At 43.3% G+C, this 19,605-nt stretch overlaps 1 protein-coding gene across 1 annotated transcript in view; it reads right to left on the bottom strand.

Annotated features, from left to right (window-relative positions):
* Nucleotides 1-6,698, bottom strand: part of LOC124625619 — a 753,924-nt gene extending 747,226 nt beyond the window's left edge. Inside the window, exon 1 of the mRNA XM_047149187.1 lies at nucleotides 6,460-6,698. Within this exon, the coding sequence (XP_047005143.1) occupies nucleotides 6,460-6,604 (145 nt within the window). The 5' untranslated portion in view covers nucleotides 6,605-6,698. The remainder of the gene's footprint in view (nucleotides 1-6,459) is intronic.
* Nucleotides 6,699-19,605: the final 12,907 nt, after the last annotated feature.

Here is a 19,605-nt window from a genome sequence, read left to right as displayed (position 1 = left end):
ACTCACTGGAATAATCTCCATTGCAAATGACGTGCGAATTTTCGTGAATGTGTAATGCTTTCCAGAAAATCGTAACTGAGTTGTTCTCCCACATGTACATTTCGTAATTAAGGCTCGAAGCTGTAGACAAAACATCCAGAAAATGGAACTGCTCCTCTTAGCAAACTAGAAGAGCGAACAAAATGCTCTTTATAATGAAGGAAACAAACCAAAAAAGGAAGAAAACTGGAATTACTTTTTAACATCTACCGTCAGAAATGGTGGGCATGTTACAAACTAACTTTTAATCTGAAATTTGGCATTTTGAGTAAAATCGTAACCGGGAATTATATTAAACTGTACACCTTTGTGTACCCTATGTTGTGTGCTTCCTGCTATAATAAACCTATTTGTCTATGTGCTTGGATGGGGCTCGAGTAGGCAGTGTTGTTATTGATTCATCTAAATGGGTCAAATGGCTCTGAGCACTATGGGACTCAACTGCTGTGGTCATAAGTCCCCTAGAACTTAGAACTACTTAAACCTAACTAACCTAAGGACAGCACACAACACCCAGCCGTCACGTATTGATTCATCTAGTAAGACGCCACTCACAATACAAATGGCTTTAATTCGTTAGCTAGATAGCCCCTCCCGCTCCCCTCCACCCCCCCCTCCCCCCATTTGTTGCAACTCGTACTCCTTTGTTCTCCGGTAACCGTCGCTGTACTTGAATTACTGGTACAAGACCACTTCCGACGAAGTGCGAGGCTACGCGCTGAATTACCGTTTTAATCTGTGCGAAAGTTTCAGCGCCTTCTTTACTTTTAAAAAAAATTAGTTTTAGTTTTCAACTTTGTTGTCTGTATGCCTCTCGTATATCAATATCTTTTAAACATCGTCACTAGAGTGAAAACACGTGGCATCAGCACATTTAAAACCCACATCCATACCGACACGGGGCACGAATATGTGACATCAGCTTTGCGTTTCTCGAAATCGAAGCCTGTCGTATTGTTGGTTAGGAAGTTCGGTCAGTATCTCTCTTCCTACAAAACTTCAATTATAATATTCTACTGGTACTGAAATACTATTGCTGCTACGGAATAACAATCTTTTCAAAGCAGTAATATTTGCATACCATGCTGAAAAGTAATGCCATCGAAATTTTAATGTCAAAACTGTTACAGCTTTAAAAATACAAATTTTATTAACATTCTACATATTTAGAACTTTCTGGCACCAGAGCGCTCCGATTTGTAGCGTGTAACATGGTGAGATGTAATGTAACTATGTTGATGCTGAAGAAACAGCGTGCTATTATCAAGTTTTGAAATCGAAGATTTCGTTGACACATGGAGCACACCCTCCTTCAGCAAGACAATGCCAAACAATTCATGACCGCAGCAATATCTGCAAAAATCCGACCCCTTGGGTACATTGCCACCGATTACTCTCCATACTTTCCCGAGTTGCCCCCACCGTTTCACTGTTTCCAAAACTAAACGAACACCTTCGAGCATTCACTTTGATAGTGATGAAGTGGTGTAACCAGAGGTGAGGTTCTGGCTCCGTCCTCAAAGTCGCACATTCTGCCGTGACAGTATCAACAAATTGGTCTCTTGGTGCGAGGAATGTGTTCGTCGTGGAGATCACTATGTCGAAAAACGAATACGAAGACATAAAGAATAGAGATGTAGGATATTAATACCGTTTGTTTTATTTAAAAAGCTGTAAGAGTTCTCATATTAAAAATTGGGAGGCATTGTTTCTCAGCACGCCTTCGTATGAGATAAATATTGTCTACAAACCTCCTTTCTTCCGACGTGAACAATGACAGGCATTGAGAAAATCAAAAATTTGGATAAAATTGTTAAGATGAGTAACAGAAATCTGGTGATACATCTTCGTTAAAACGACAATCTACGCAACAGTCTAGACTACTGTTTCAAGTTATTTTAAGGAAATAGTGACTGTTCAAATAAGTCGCAAATCTGCTAGCGTGTATGAGTCACTGTTATCTAACCTCGGTGAACGATTTAGTCATTCGCCCGTGCTCCTCAGAAATACAACGTTCTTTGTATTTTTATTAAAAACGAAACTCCTCCAGCTGTACTTAAGATTTTATATTTATTTTGCTACTAGTTTCGATGTTGCGTCAACGCCATCTTCAGGCCCGTACACTTTGACGATATCAATTGTGTGTGGCTGAGTACTAAGAGTCCGCGGTGAGTCCAGTACATGCTCCACGTGGATGGCGGGCAGTAACTAGTTCTTTGTTTCTCGTGTCTTAGGTAGTTTCTCGGTATTAAAATCTACACTTTCAACTGCTTGCGTTCTGAGTCGATATGGTCGTATGGTTCACCGGGGACGACCTGTAGACAGAATTTTTCTTCAAAAAAAAATGTTTAGATGCAACATTAAAAATGTCCAGCTCTCTGAACAGCACCTATGCAAATGTGACTTCCTGACAAGTCCTTGCTTTATCAAGACGTTTCTGTCCCAGTATTGTGACCTGTCGACGCCTGTCAGCTTCCTTGAACGGACAACGGCTCACCATCCTCCACTTTTTCTTTAGCTGAGTAAGTATTCGGCTTCTATTGATTTCATTGTGGACTTGAGCGATAAGCTCCTTCCTTCGTTAGTTGTTTAGATAAATGCACATTATAAACTACAGTTAAAGTATAGTTCAATATAAACGAAAAAGCCTCCTGATGTGCCTCACAGAAACGCAATATGACCGCTGGTGCACTCAGTATCGGATAAGATCAGCAACACTGCTACGTCGTTTGGTATCGATTCTGTTGTCTACAGGGTAGTTTCACCGCTGGAAGGTTGTGGAAATATTTCGAACTCAGCATCTTCTAATCGTGTACAACTGTCAACTTTCTTTAAATGAGAAAAATGCAGTATGATGTCAATGTACAGGAGCGAACACCCTATAAAGCCGTCAATACGACAAGTGTTGGTTTTCGACGCTCTGTTGCTTCATTTAAATAACTGGTGGTAATATTACACCGCCGTACGAAGTAATAAACGGAATATAAGTGTGAAACAATAACGCGTCTAAAAGCTTTGAATGTGGCAAGTTTTAACTTCTTGGAGCATCTGACGTTAGCGGTACCTTTGATTGTATTCTTGAGACCAGAGAAAAATAGCTGTCCACAATGTTTCGTGACAGCTAAGTGGAGAATTGTGGGTGGATATTTACAACTCAATTCACGGGTGTAACATCAGAAACAATGTTAAAGACTAGAAAACTGAGACATTATTTCCTGATGTACATCTTGCAAGTATCGTTTGTAAAAGAGGTCATTTGCATCTAATGTCGTCGAACGGTACCAGGTCTTGGTAGAAGGCCATTTCGTAGATCATTAACTGATATATGTTTTCATCGTATGTCACGTGAACTGTTCCTTTGCATCTCCTGCTCGGTATGAAACTGCAACGAAATGCAGCACCCAATTTTGACACTTAGTGGTGCCCGTATCATTCCATTTATTATTCCGTACTGTACCACAGTGCGCATCAGAAGCCATAATAAATTTGCATGAACAGCACAATCATCGTCTTCTAATGCTTCAGGAAAAATGTTAACACCCATAGTATACGTAATTACGGAGCAAGAATTTAAAGTTTTGCTGTATTCTTTGGTACAAAAACAGAAATTGACTAGACTCATCATCTCACTTTATTCTCTAGAAGTGTAGCTGTTTCATTCTAGTTTGACATAAAGTTTACTCACGAATCTCATTAAGCCTTCAGACGAGACACCCGCACGTCATGATAAAGTGGCAGTCGGTACAAGAGAGGAGCGCTCCTCTCCGAGAGGTTAACACTTGAAATTCCGAGAGAGTACGTTCGCAGACGAGCTAGGCAACATATTACCACCTGCCGCGTACTTTTCGCTAAATGACCAGCGCGGGAAAAACAGAGAGACTAGAGTTCACACTGGTGCAACTAGATAATCGTTCATGCCGAGCATGATTCTCGACTGCAGCAGAAAAGGGGTCATTTATAAAGGCCCCTGAATCACCCTTCGCCACACACTGACAGCGGGCTTGTAGAGTGTATATGCAGATAACAGCAGTAGTTTTTCTATGACCGAATGAAAGACAAAACAAATATATAGAAACACAGCTGTGCTTCATATCTTTTACTTATCTATGTTAAATGCTCATTCGTACTACGTTTGAAGTACAAGACGTTATTTTGTTTGGAAAACAAGGAAGGTACTACAGCCGTTACACAAGGTACGATGAGGCTGGAGTGGTGTAGGCGATTGTGTTATTTTTTCAATGAAACAATCTGGCATTTGTTTTAATCGATAAAGAGCCACAGATGGATATTAATTTTGGATAGCTGAACTTGGACATAGATCCCGAACCTTATGAATTCGGCAACTGCCGTCCTGTTGATGTTCACGTAAAAGAGTACCACATTATACACTTATTACATTACGTATGTTACACTTTAAAGCCGTTTTCTGTAACCCCTATTCCTGTCGTAATTAGAGGCGAACGTACGACGGAGTGTTCAAAAATAATGCATCCAACGTTTTTATATAAATACTCTTAAAGTTTATTTAAATTAAAAGACATCATTAACATTTCACAGCTTTATTCTTCATGCCCACATATTTGTAACTTTCTGCTGATCTCCAAATTGCGATGTATAATGTAAGTATGTCGGTGCGTGAGGCACAAAATGTTGTAATCAGATTTAGAATTCGAAGCATTCGTCCACACATGGATAACTCTGTCCTTCAGCATGACAACGCCAGACCACACATGAGCGCTGCGACATCTGCAACAACCCTTCGCCTTGTATTCTCTGTCATCGATCACCTTCCGTACAGTACCGAATCCGCCTAGCTCACTTTCATCTGTTTCCAGAAATCTTTAAAAAACACCTTCGAGTACTTCATTTTGATATTGATGAAGTGTTGCAAGCAGAAGCGAGGCTGTGGTTTCATCCTCAAAGTCATTCAATGTACAGTGACGGCGGCAATAAACAGGTAATAAACACGTAAAATTCAATAAAGTTTGGTTTATTTAAAAAGCTTGAAGAGTTGTCACATAAAAGATTCAGAAGCATTACTTTTTAGTGCACACACACACACACACACACACACACACACACACACACACACACACACACACACACACATATATATATATATGTGTGTGTGTGTGTGTCTATGATAGTGTTTACAGTGCGATGATCTGAAACCATGCTAAAGTCAATAAAAGGCTTATCATGCGCTGGATGTACTACATAACAATCTACTAGATATCTAATATGTATCAGCGTGTCGTGCAGATCTATCTTGTAAATTAAACTATGGTAATTTAACTCTTCGTACGGTATACAACTGGATACTGCAGGAAGAAGAATTTGGGCTATGATTTCTTAATTTCTGCCTCTCCTTATCTCTAATACCTACTCGGGATTGACAACAGTTTAAAGTTGCGTACTGCCATGACCCGTTTATTTAGCATAGTTATGGAAGATGCTTTATAACAAATGCACCACCTTCTGTCTTACCCAAAAGTTGTTACTGCTCAGCATTAGACCACTTAACGATTCATTTAGTGTAATAACGTTAAAATTTGCGAGTTCCACTCCCAACTGGGCCACCTTGTCTTTGTGATTATGTAGTCACCCAGAACCACTCTAGGTAACTATGAGAATTGATCTATCAGAAAGCTACAGAAATAACGCGTTCTCTAATAACGTTCCGGTTAATAACAAGTTAAATGAAATAGTGTTCTGGTAAGACTACTTCTATAAAATGAGTTCATTGGTTTATTACCAACCCAAAAATTTTCAGAATGAGAGTGTGAGCTGATATGAAACTTCCTGGCAGATTAAAACTGTGTGCCCGACCGAGACTCGAACTCGGGACCTTTGCCTTTCGCGGGCAAGTGCTCTACCAACCAAAAATTTTGTTCGACACAGATTCTTCGCCTATCTGAAACAGAACTGTGACACATGGTCTCTTGTAATATTTTGGGCACGTGAACACATTTAGCTAGCAAAATACGTCCTGCGCTTCCGTGATGTGCCACTGTATCTTAATCTTTCAAATGCGTTATTGAAATTATTGTGTGTAACCTAAGTGCTACAGCCGTGTAAATTGTTTACGAGAAGGCAAAGTGAAGGATCATTTCGTAGGGGATGTGGGACAATGGATGTGAGTCTACGCAGGAAAGCAATTAGCGCTTAATAAATGAGGAGGAACTTGCAAATTCTAGCGTTAAGACTGCATTATTTACGAAATGACGTAGACGTTCGTTGACTTGAAGCACCTGATACTCAAAATATATGTTCCACGACTCGGATAGGTAGCATGACAGACGATTCATTTCTTGTCTACTTCCATATAATAAGGTTTACAATACGTTTACTTAAATTCCATAATAATCCACAGCTACAGTAACACTAAAGCTATCACATTGTCTTGATGTAAATATTTACCGGACTCGTCAATCTGTATCTGTGAAGACGCCGCCGTTGACGAGAAGGCGAAGGAGCAGAAGAAGAGAAAGGAAGAGCAGACGAGCACCGTGCGCAGTATTCGGCGTCGCGGTCCGGCGAACGGTAGCGGAACGTCGGTCACCATGCTGTCATGACAGGTGCGACCTAACAATGAGCGCGTCTCGCGAGAGTCACCGGTCGCCGGGAAACAGCGCAGGCGGCATCGCGTCTCTCTGTGCCTCGCGGACGCTGTCGGCGCAACACTGGCGAGCCGCCGGGCCGTCCGCTGCGAGCCGTCCAAAGGCGCCCCGAGCGCACCCGATCTCGAGCGGAAACGTTCGAAGCAGTGCCGCCACACTGACCGAGTTTGCGCATCCACTGATCTTCAATGACTTTCCCATCTGCCCAATGGCTGGAATCTCCGGCATCCAGCGTCCCAAGAGTCAACAGATATTTCCACATCTACACACCTTATTAAAATTGTATAGTAACCCCAAGGCGAGGGCCACACTTTACGTTGTTTCTTTTTTCCTTTTTCATTTTTATTGTTTTTTATATAAGACGGCGGCGCTATATACACAGCTTGATAATATTTGCAACATGTGGCCGCGGGGTTGCGGAATTTCTGAAGACGTTCGCCTTGGTCGAGAGAAAGACAGCAAAATAACGAAAAGGTTACCCCCAACGTAATGGCTTCTCTACAAGTATAGTTTCTGACAGTCGCTGTTCTCCTACTGGCAAATGCTTACGATCACTATATCCATTACGGTATTTGGCGGAGGATATTCTGTTTACCAGGCTCACTTCCCCCCTTTCCTCATCAAGTCACGAATGATGCGCGGAAATAACTATTGTTGATAAGCTTCCATGTAAATTCGAATCTCTCGTATTTTACCATGAAGTCTTTTCACTAAATATACGTTGGAAGAAGGAAGATATTGCTTCACTCGACAAATTTTAACAGTAAACCACCACCTTTCTGGTAGTGTCTGCTCCTGAAAAAAATGGTTGAAATGGCTCTAAGCACCATGGGATTAAACATCTGAGGTCATCAGTACTGTAGACTTAAAACTACGTAAACCTAACTAACGTAAGGACATGACACAGCCGTTCGGGATTAGCCGAGCGGCCTAAGGCGCTGCAGTCACGGCCTGTGCGGCTGGTCCCGGCGGAGGTTCGAGTCCTCCCTCTGGCATGGGTGTGTGTGTTAGTCTTTAGGATAATTAAGGTTAAGTAGTGTGTAAGCGTAGGGACTGATGACCTTAGCAGTTAAGTCGTGACGTTTTCACGCTTCCTAAACGAATCTTTGAGGAAACGTACTCCACTTCTTCTGGTTTTCTCCTGTCAAACCTATCTGGTACTGAGCTCAATAAGCGATATTCAAGAGTCCGTCGAACGTGAGTTTTGTAAGCTACCTCCTTCGTGGGTGGACAGCACGTCCTGTGGATTCTTACAATGAAACTCTGAGATCTTCCTTATCTGTTATTGCTTTTACGTGATAGTTTCACTTTAAACTGCTCCGTAGACATGTCGCAAAACATTTAATGGATGACACTGCTTCTAGTACAAAGCCGTATGGTGTGACTGTCTGGGAAACTCCGGGAGGCAGGTTCGGCCAGATAACTAAAAAACGTTTTTTATCCTTCACTTCCACTGGTACATTTTCCACGTGTGTATTAGTGTACCTGACACGAGCAGATGAGTGTAATACGCTATACGTAAGTAGGGCGGTCTCTTGTTGGTGGCAGATAATCAAGAGAGATGGAAGAGGTTGAAACAGCATGCCAGTTCGAAGGCTATCCGACAATAATTTCACCGAAGGGCCGCCCAGGGATCAACGTCCAAAGTGTCATTTGTCCTCACTTGACGAAACGCTTCGGAGAAGGCTACCGTTTAATCCAGTGTGTGACGGTCAGGAACCTTACGCCTGCATCGTTCCTACCCTTTCGGGAAAAACAAAGCGGAAGTAAGTAACAACGTGTGGCATGCCAGGGAGTTTACCCATCCAAATGCCTGATACTCCATATGTTGCTTAGTTTCGGAGATCTGACGGGACCCGGAGTATTAGACGAGGCAAGATCGTTGGCACATTTTCCAGCGATTGTTCGACAGTCGTGTAATCATATCATAATTGATCCTCTGGCCTATCCATGTGCAGTACGTTACATCTGTTTATGTTGAGGTTCAACAGCCAGTCCCTGCACCAAACGGCATTCCTCTCCAGGCGTAACAGTACTGTATTTCGCTACAATTTTCTAGCATCGAGACTTGTCTGCATACAGGCCTAACAGAACCATTTGCGATCAGCCTTATAGAGCTTTTAATATTAACAAATGTATCATATACATCCACTGAGCAAAAAGTAATTGCCCTGTAACATTCTACTGAGTCATGACTGAAGTAACTTTTTCTGTATGTGAATAACTAGATTCTGCAGTCTGTTTACTAGAAAGTCTTCAAATAAAATCACAAAGACTGGTTGAAATTCCGGAGGCTCGTATTTTGGTTATTCGGTAGCAGTGCCGAACTATATCGAATGCCCTCCATAAGTGAAGCAATATGGCGCCAAGCTGGGCACCGACATCTACTTGTTTGGGTGTCTCGTAGGCGAACAGAGCGAACTGTATTTCACTCTGTAGTTCTTTTGGAAATCAATGTTGGTTCCTACCTGGAAGCCTATCTAGAGCATGACGTGATTTATTCAACCGATATGAAGGTAAAGGAAAATAAGAAAGTGATATCTGTAATATTATACGTCATTTTGTCGGGTCTGATTATATCTCGTGACAGATATTGTAAATAATGTACATCAATCGCAAAGAATGCTATGTTTCAATACGTTCCATAAAAGCATTGAACTTCAAGAGGCATGTTGCTCGTCCCTGTTTTGTTCTTTGTTTTTCGCATGTATGTTCTTTCTCGCCTGTGAGTCCATGTATGTAAAGTTCGCGGTCTGTACATTAAAGTTACACTATTTTGTTAACTGAAAGTATTTTATGGTTCCTTTCAAAAATACCTATCCCTCAACCAGATATTTATTTATAGATAATAATAATATTGCAGTCGATTGCCCATCTGCCTTCGACTTTTTGTGTCGCTGAGTCCGCCACTATGTGTGCTAAAGAATATTTCAGTATTTGCGAGTTTCACTTGTAAAGGAAAATAATTTTGAGTGCTTTTATAAATTTTTACAGTCTGTTTCCTATATTAAAGTTAATTAATATTTAGTTTACAAAACTATATCAGAGATTTAACGCATTAAGGCTTAGGTGAGGCTTCACCTATTATTTAAAATATTTTGAGTTACTTCGAAGGATTAAAAGATAACGCAGTTCTTTAAAAGATAATGTTAAAGAAATTCTTTGCAATTATTTTCAAATACGCAGGTGTTTGTACCGCTCTTCCTTTCTGTGTAACATTAGATTAATTTTCTGGGAAAAGAAATCATTTCATGCTGTATATTATCGCTAGGTTGGTTACCGGTTATGTTACGTTGTCATTCATTCCATTAATAATAAATAACTTTTTGCCTGCTTATTGAGATTACGTCATGCTACGTATATTTAAGACGCATTTACTTCCGCTCAAAATATACGTGGCATTCCCAAAAACAATATTCAGAATTTGAACTGCTACGTTACATTATCATCGCTGTAGGTTGCGACTGAAGCCTGTGCGCGTATTACAAACCGCACGTAGCGATCCGCACTGACTTACACGAAATAATTAAATCAGTTCAAGACCAAAACAAACGCGTAGAAAAGCGGTAATGTTACAGCGCCGGCATCTACTTGTTTGTGTGTCTCTCGTGGGCGAACAGAACGAGCTATGTTTCACTCCATAATTCTTCTAGAAATGAATGTTGGTTCCTGAAGAGGAGATTTTAGGTCTCCACAGTAATATCGTAATATGTGGCCAGAAAACGTAAAATTCTAGAACATAGTCACATCAGCGACATAGGCCTACAGTTTTGCGCGTCTGTATGGCGGCCCTTCTTATGGACGGGAATAATCCGTGCATCTTTCCATTCACTCGAGACTTTTCGCACCTCCAACCACCCATGATACGCCGCTGATAGAGATGAGCTAGTTCTGGCTCTTACAGACAGCAGATGTTGTAGGTATCCCTTAGGCCCAGCTGCTTTTCTTATGATGAGAGATTTCTGTCCTTTCTATTTAACCACAATTTATTTCTAAATCAGAATTTCGCGCGAAAATTGTATGGACACCCACTTACTCGGCGAAATAATTTTGCAAAAAGCAATTTTAGAAACGGATGGTTACAATAAGTGCAGCTACTCACGGAGATCCAGTCTGGGCGGTAATTATCGTACGGCAGCGAAACCTGGCAGATACATTAATACGTTAATGTGGAACCGATTTACAACGGAAAAAAATTAGTTATACTTTTGGCCACCAGGGTCAAATCTGGCGCTGTACATTGTTTATATGATGGCATGACATCCACAGTGTCACTTGAGAAGACATTACGCGAGTGAACAATATGGCTACCGAGAAGATAGACCGTGCGCTGTTAGTGAAACTGTTTCATGTGAATGGCAGCAATTACAGTGGTGTACTGAGAGAATATCGCCGAACGAGAGTTCTGAGGAGAGGCGCGTTGTCATAAATCGTTTAAAGAAAGTGATAATGAAATTCGAAAACACAGGTGAGCTTGGTGTGGCACCTGGACTGGAAGGCTTCCTGTCCCAGTGGAAGTTATTGACAAATTTGCTGTCGCTGTGACTGACCATGCAGCACATGCCCCAGGTAGTGCCAGTGCTCATGCAGTGTCACGAGAACTGTGGTTTATTTTGCACCGGCACCATCAGCAACAACCTTCTGAATTTACTCATCCGTTTCTGCCACGGATTGAAGTTTTTCACTTGTGGCCAGGCAATATTCGACGGAATGACGAGCCACGTTTTAAACTACAGGACGCAGTGAATACGCTGAACTTCCGGTTTTAGTGTACTGGTAAACAGTGTTTTGTGCTCGAAGAGAAAATGCGCTCGCCGTATGTGATTGTATAGTGTACATTCACCAGCACCTCCATTCTAGCACCAATGTTCTTTGAACTGTGGAGCGCACAGTGACGACTCTACACTACATTTGAATAGCACGTATTCCTGCATTCAGAGAGCACAACTGTGTGGAAACCACAGTTTCCATCAATGATGGGAAACATCTCATGTCGCTCGTCCAGTGAAAGATCTCCAGGGATTTTCCAGCTGCATGGCGTGCAAGATCATCTGATATGAATCTGTGTGGTTTTCGGCTCTAGGGCTATCTGAAATAAGCGTTTATCAGTGACATGTTCGCTCCGTATCGTATTTGAAGGCCATTACACAGGAACTATTTCACCAAAATTGCTGCGAGAAACTGTTGATTCAGGGGTGTGCACCAAACAGCGAGGTCATCGGTTCCATGGGATTGGGGAATAATGGGGAAGGAACTCTCCCGTCCCCTTTCAAAGGAACTATCCCGGCATTTGCGAAACGATTTAGGAAAATCACGGAGAACCTAAATCAGGATGGCAAGGCGAAGACTTGGACCGTCGTTTTCCCGAATGCGAATCCAGTGTGCTAACCACAGCGCCACCTCACTCGGTCGAGCAACCGTTCATCAGGTCGTTTTACATATGCAACATCTCGTCTATGTCTCCAGCACTTATACTGAACGTTCTGTGTAAGCAGCGGTTAGTAATAAAATTAACTTTATGCCTTTGGCACTGGTTTGCCCCTATCTGCTCACATTCCGTTCCTAACGCATTACATAAAGAAATATTTCTATACATGTTTCTTGCATTCACAGGGCTAGATTTTCACTTGGTGGCCAAACGTGGAACTACTTTATTCCAGCCTACATCTACATCTCCATCTACATCTACATCCATACTCCGCAAGCCACCTGACGGTGTGTGGCGGAGGGTATCTTGAGTACCTCTATCGATTCTCCCTTCTATTCCAGTCTCGTATTGTTCGTGGAAAGAAGGATTGTCGGTACGCCTCTGTGTGGGCTCTAATCTCTCTGATTTTATACCCATGGTCTCTTCGCGAGATATACGTAGGGGGGAGCAATATACTGCTTGACTCTTCGGTGTAGGTATGTTCTCGAAACTTCAACAAAAGCCCGTACCGAGCTACTGAGCGTCTCTCCTGCAGAGTCTTCGACAGGAGTTTATCTATCATATGATGAGGTATTTCAGTCGACTTTCTATTCAACCATAATTTATTTCTAAATCTGAATTTTTCGCGAAGATTGTGTGGACAACCACTGTACGGCCTTACTCGGTGAAATAATTTCAGAAAATAATAAGTGCAGCTACTCACGGAGATCCAGTCTGGGCAGTAATTATCGTAGAGCATCGCAACCTGGAAGATACACTAATACGTTAATGTGGAACCGATTTATACTGGAAAAAAATTACTTTCACTTTTGGCCACCAGGTACAAATCTGGCGCTGTACATTGTTTATATGATGGCACGACATCCACTCTGTCACTTGGGAAGACATAGCGTGAGTGAACAATATGGCTACTGAGAAGATAGACCTTGTGCTGTTAGTGAAACTGCACTGAGAGACTATCGTCAAGACAAAGGTCTGAAGAGCAGCGCGTTGTCATAAATGGTTTAAAGAAGGTGACAATGAAATTCGAAAACACAGGTTAGCTTGGTGTGAGACCTGGACGGGAAGGCGTCCTGTCCTAGTGGAAGTTACTGACAAAGTTGCTGTCGTGGTAACTGACGATGCACCACGTGCCTCAGATAATGACAGTACTCATACAGTGCCGCGAGAATTGTGATTTATTTTACACTGGTACCCATACGAGATCCACTAAGCGCAGCAACTGAAACCCCATGATCAGCAGCAACCTTCTGAATTTGATCATCGGCTTCTGGCATGGACTGATGTTTATGACTTGTGGCCAGGCAATATTGGACGGGATGACGAGGCACATTTTACACTACAGGACGCAGTGAATACACAGAACTTCCGGTTTTGGTGTACTGTTAAACCGTGTTTTGTGGTCGAAGAGCAAATACACTCGCCGTATGTGATTGTATGGTGTGGATTCGCAAGCACCTTTATTCTAGCTCCATTGTTCTTTGAAGTGTCAAGAGTACAGTGGCGACTCTGCATTACAGAGACTCCTTGCATAGCACATATTCCTGCTTTGAGAGAGCACAACTGTGTGGATACTATTATTTTCATGAATGATGGGAAACATCTCATGTCGCTCGTCCAGTGGAAGATTTCCAGAGATTTTTCAGATCGATGGGGTGCAAGATCATCTGATATGAATCTGTGTGGTTTCCGGCTCTAGGGTTATCTAAAGTAGGTGTTTATCAGTGACATGTTCGCTGTGTACCATATTTGAGAGCCATTTGACAGGAACTACACTCCTGGAAATTGAAATAAGAACACCGTGAATTCATTGTCCCAGGAAGGGGAAACTTTATTGACACATTCCTGGGGTCAGATACATCACATGATCACACTGACAGAACCACAGGCACATAGACACAGGCAACAGAGCATGCACAATGTCCGCACTAGTACAGTGTATATCCACCTTTCGCAGCAATGCAGGCTGCTATTCTCCCATGGAGACGATCGTAGAGATGCTGGATGTAGTCCTGTGGAACGGCTTGCCATGCCATTTCCACCTGGCGCCTCAGTTGGACCAGCGTTCGTGCTGGACGTGCAGACCGCGTGAGACGACGCTTCATCCAGTCCCAAACATGCTCAATGGGGGACAGATCCGGAGATCTTGCTGGCCAGGGTAGTTGACTTACACCTTCTAGAGAACGTTGGGTGGCACGGGATACATGCGGACGTGCATGGTCCTGTTGGAACAGCAAGTTCCCTTGCCGGTCTAGGAATGGTAGAACGATGGGTTCGATGACGGTTTGGATGTACCGTGCACTATTCAGTGTCCCCTCGACGATCACCAGTGGTGTACGGCCAGTGTAGGAGATCGCTCCCCACACCATGATGCCGGGTGTTGGCCCTGTGTGCCTCGGTCGTATGCAGTCCTGATTGTGGCGCTCACCTGCACGGCGCCAAACACGCATACGACCATCATTGGCACCAAGGCAGAAGCGACTCTCATCGCTGAAGACGACACGTCTCCATTCGTCCCTCCATTCACGCCTGTCGCGACACCACTGGAGGCGGGCTGCACGATGTTGGGGCGTGAGCGGAAGACGGCCTAACGGTGTGCGGGACCGTAGCCCAGCTTCATGGAGACGGTTGCGAATGGTCCTCGCCGATACCCCAGGAGCAACAGTGTCCCTAATTTGCTGGGAAGTGGCGGTGCGGTCCCCTACGGCACTGCGTAGGATCCTACGGTCTTGGCGTGCATCCGTGCGTCGCTGCGGTCCGGTCCCAGGTCGACGGGCACGTGCACCTTCCGCCGACCACTGGCGACAACATCGATGTACTGTGGAGACCTCACGCCCCACGTGTTGAGCAATTCGGCGGTACGTCCACCCGGCCTCCCGCATGCCCACTATACGCCCTCGCTCAAATTCCGTCAACTGCACATACGGTTCACGTCCACGCTGTCGCGGCATGCTACCAGTGTTAAAGACTGCGATGGAGCTCCGTATGCCACGGCAAACTGGCTGACACTGACGGCGGCGGTGCACAAATGCTGCGCAGCTAGCGCCATTCGAAGGCCAACACCGCGGTTCCTGGTGTGTCCACTGTGGCGTGCGTGTGATCATTGCTTGTACAGCCCTCTCCCAGTGTCCGGAGCAAGTATGGTGGGTCTGACACATCGGTGTCAATGTGTTCTTTTTTCCATTTCCAGGAGTGTATTTCACCAAAATTGCTTGCGAGAAACTGTTGATTCAGGGGTGTGGACCAAACAGCGAGGTCATCGGTTCCATGGGATTGGGAAATAATGGGGAAGGAACTTCCTGGCAGATTAAAACTGTGTGCCCGACCGAGACTCGAACTCGGGTCCCGAGTTCGAGTCTCGGTCGGGCACTCAGTTTTAAACCGCCAGGAAGTTTCATATCAGCGCACACTCCGCTGCAGAGTGAAAATCTCATTCTGGAAACATCCCCCAGGCTGTGGCTAAGCCATGTCTCCGCTATATCCTTTCTTTCAGGAGTGCTAGTTCTGCAAGGTTTGCAGGAGAGCTTCTGTAAAGTTTGGAAGGTAGGAGACGAGGTACTGGCAGAAGTAAAGCTGTGAGTACCGGGCGTGAGTCGTGCTTCGGTAGCTCAGTTGGTAGAGCACTTGCCCGCGAAAGGCACCAGGTCCCGAGTTCGAGTCTCGGTCGGGCACACAGTTTTAATCTGCCAGGAAGTTTCATATCAGCGCACACTCCGCTGCAGAGTGAAAATCTCATTCTGGAATGGGGAAGGAAGTCACCCGTGGCCGTTCAAAGGAACTATGTCGGCATTTGCGAAACGATTTAGGAAAATCACGGAGACACCTCACTCGGTCGAGCAACCGTTGTTCAGGTCGTTTTACATACGCAACATCTCGTCGACGTCTCCAGCACTTATACTGAACATACTGTGTAAGCGGCGGTTAGTAATAAAATGAACTTTATGCCTTTGTCACTGGTGTTCACCTATCTGCTCACATTCCGTTCCTAACGCATTACATACAGAAATATTTCTATACATCTTTCTTGAATTCACAGGCGTAAATTTCCGCTTGGTGGCCAAACCTGGAACTACTTTTTTCCAGCGTAAATCTTTTCCCCATTGACGCATAATAACATCTACCAATGTTCGCTGCCAATAATTACGATAACTACAGTTCACACTGTGCCTCTGTGAGTAGCTGTATTTTAGTTTTAACCACACGGTATTTGAGCCGTCTCTCGCTCATCCACCGTTCCCATACCACTGTGGTTACAGTGAGTCTGGATTATTAGGTCTCATATGCTCACTGACGTAACACAAGTTTCCTATGACCTTCAACGTCTTGGCCACTCACTATTTAAAACCCCTTCCGCTGCTGCAGATGAGTTATTTGCATTCTGTGCTGAGGCTGCTCTTGTTATGCTCGCCAAATGCTGGTGCCGATGCTAAGAGGCTGCGTTTCGGCTGATATGAAATACTGATCTTCCGATTTTCGAAATGTATTAGCTGAAAACATTTGATTTTTGCTCATCTTACAGTCTGACATCTTCAATTGGTAAAGAAATGAATTTATTTTCGTTATCCGTCATACTTACTGCTCTGAATTAACTTAAGTAAAACACTGCACGAAGATTTTAAAGAGTTCCCAGAGATAAAAACACATTGCGTGAACTTTGTATATGGTTCAATTTAGCTCATACAGTTCAATAAATGAGAATTAGACAAAATACCGAAGTTTTATTTAAAACTGAGAGCAGAACGATATCTCATTTCGTTCTCGAGTTATTGGGTTTTATACGCGGCGGACGGCCCAACGAGTCGCGTCTATTCACGTCCTGGCGCATTATGAGATCATTACAATCGCCCTGTCTCATAAACGATTCAAGATACCGAAACGAGGTTTCCTAAAAACGATAGCACGCAGTGAGGCACATACGTTGATTATAAACACTCCAAACACTTTTGTTAACCAAGGTACGGACGTTACGATGGTTGGAACTTAAATAATGGAAACTATTTATCCACAACCGATACAAAAGAGTTACATGTTTGCACCTGTTACTGTCCTTCAGTCACCAGCGTTGCGTAGAACCCGCTGCCAGCGATGTGGAAGGCGTAGTATACAGTTAGAAAAGCCTGTTCCGTTGATGGTGCGAATGGAGCGGTCTAAAGTTATGGTGATTCTCGTATACTACAGAAAACGTAACTTCAGTCATGTCTCACAAGGGGAAGTCCTCAGACACGGCCAGTCGATTCTGTTGGCATTTTATTGTTTGTTCATTGTTAATGTACAGCAAGGGCATTTCAACTAAAAATCCTCATTTATGATTCCCAACATTTTTTTCCCAAATTAGCTTAGGGGTTATGTAGATGGAACATTGGAGAAAGTCACTGAGTGTTCGCCCTCTGTCCTACTTCGCAGCTATGGCATCTAGCGCCAGTCTGAGTCTGAGTTATCAGCAGAATATACGCTGTCCTGAAAGTATCTTACAGATTAAGACTGTGAGTGAAATAGTGACTCATATACGGACATCCGCGCCGACTACGTGGGTGGTCCGGTCCACGAACACCCATATAAATAATCTTGTGAGTGCGTCGCACTAACAAGATACTTCCTTTCATAAAAACAAAATAAAATAAGTACTTCTGTGTTTGCATTATCAAAACATTATAAGTAATTAAAACTTTGACTTCCAAGTTAAAACTTCTAACCTGTAAAATGTAATTGTTTAGCAAGTTAACCAAGCAACACATTCCGTCTTCCTTGCCTCTCATGGCGGACCGATGTGGTCGAGCGGTTCTGGGCGCTTCAGTCCGGAACCGAGCGACTGCCACGGTCGCAGGTTCGAATCCTGCCTCGGGCATGGATGTGTGTGTCGTCCTTAGGATAGTTAGGTTTAAGTACTAAGTTCTAGAGGACTGATGACCTCATATGTTAAGTGCCATAATGCTCAGAGCCATTTGAACCTTGCCTCTCTCTCTGGTTAATCCACAGGCTGTCCCCACGTACCAGAGGCAGTATATTGTGAATAGAATCCCGTCTTTTCCATTTGCTTTTGTGTTTCCTTACAATTGACACGCTACAACACGCTAACTCAGTTCGTCGACAATTGTTCTAAAATATTAGGTTGGTGCATATTAGGTTGGGGATAATGCCACTGGACAGATCATAGCAAGAAAATCGTTTTCTCGTTTTGAGGAGGATGGTTTTGACATTAGTGACTCTCCACCTTCAGAAAGACCTCCGACATTTGAGGAGCCGGCCCAAGTGGCCGTGCGGTTAAAGGCGCTGCAGTCTGGAACCGCAAGACCGCTACGGTCGCAGGTTCGAATCCTGCCTCGGGCATGGATGTTTGTGATGTCCTTAGGTTAGTTCTAAGTTCTAGGGGACTAATGACTTCAGCAGTTGAGTCCCATAGTGCTCAGAGCCATTTGAACCATTTGAACACTCGAGGAAAATCGTTTAAACGTGTTAATCCACAATGATCCAAGTCAGTGTACTCGAGAAATAGCAAATGTGATGAACTGTGATCATTCCACCGTCTTACGACAATTACATGCAACGGTGAAGCTTTAAAAATCGGTTGTATGGGCACCGCACGTTCTACGCCAAACTCACAAAAAACCACTTGTGGCCATGTATGTATCTCCACTCGCTCGTCATCAATTGGCTCGTGGAAGACACTTACCATTCCTATCTTGTGTCGTTACTGGTTACGAGAAATTGTGTCTTTATGCTAACATAAGGAGAATAAAGGAATCGTTGAGCCCAAAAAAGCGGCAACTTCCCGTACAAAGACCTACACACAACCACAAAAGATAATGCTATGCAGTTGTTAGACGGCGACGATGTGCTGTAGTACGAACTGCTTCTCTGAGATGCAACCATCACTGCTATTATTTACTGTCTACAAATGAGATGCCTTGCAGACGCAATCGAAGAATAACGATCAGAAAGACTGTGTAACGTGATGCTACTCTATGATAACGTCAGCCCCCCATTCTGCTACTCTGACAAAAAACACTATACAGGAGCCGAGTTGGTAAATCTTTCCGGATTCACCCTATTCACCATATTTTGGGCGCTCAGCTTTTCACCATTTCCACTCTCTATCGAACGACGTACATTTCTTAGTTTCTGTTCGCACACACACACACACACACACACACACACACACAAACAAACACACAAACGCTTGCAAGGTTCTTTCTGCAGTGCAATTAAAATAATCTTCATTTGTGAAGAACTTTTTCAAATTATTTTGTATGAATGTGGTATTTTCTTTTAGCAACGTGTTGGTAATATCATTACCTCTTGCAATCGTTGTGCATATAAATTATTTAAAGTAAACATTACTTGATAATTACAGATCTATCTGGTATTTTAGTACTGAATTAAAATCTGAAAAGGAGACTGTCAATCTAACACAGAAAAATCAATTAATGTTGAGATAAAACATGTTGAGAATATTCGTTACAGTAACTTAGCCTTATAAGTGACAAGGCCTTGCCGCAGTTGTAGCACCGGTTCCCGTCA

Source organism: Schistocerca americana, chromosome 1 (assembly GCF_021461395.2).
Source record: "Schistocerca americana isolate TAMUIC-IGC-003095 chromosome 1, iqSchAmer2.1, whole genome shotgun sequence".
Classification (NCBI taxonomy): Eukaryota; Metazoa; Arthropoda; class Insecta; order Orthoptera; family Acrididae; genus Schistocerca; species Schistocerca americana.
Note: the sequence above shows the minus strand (reverse complement) of the source record. Positions and strands in the feature narration are given on the sequence as shown.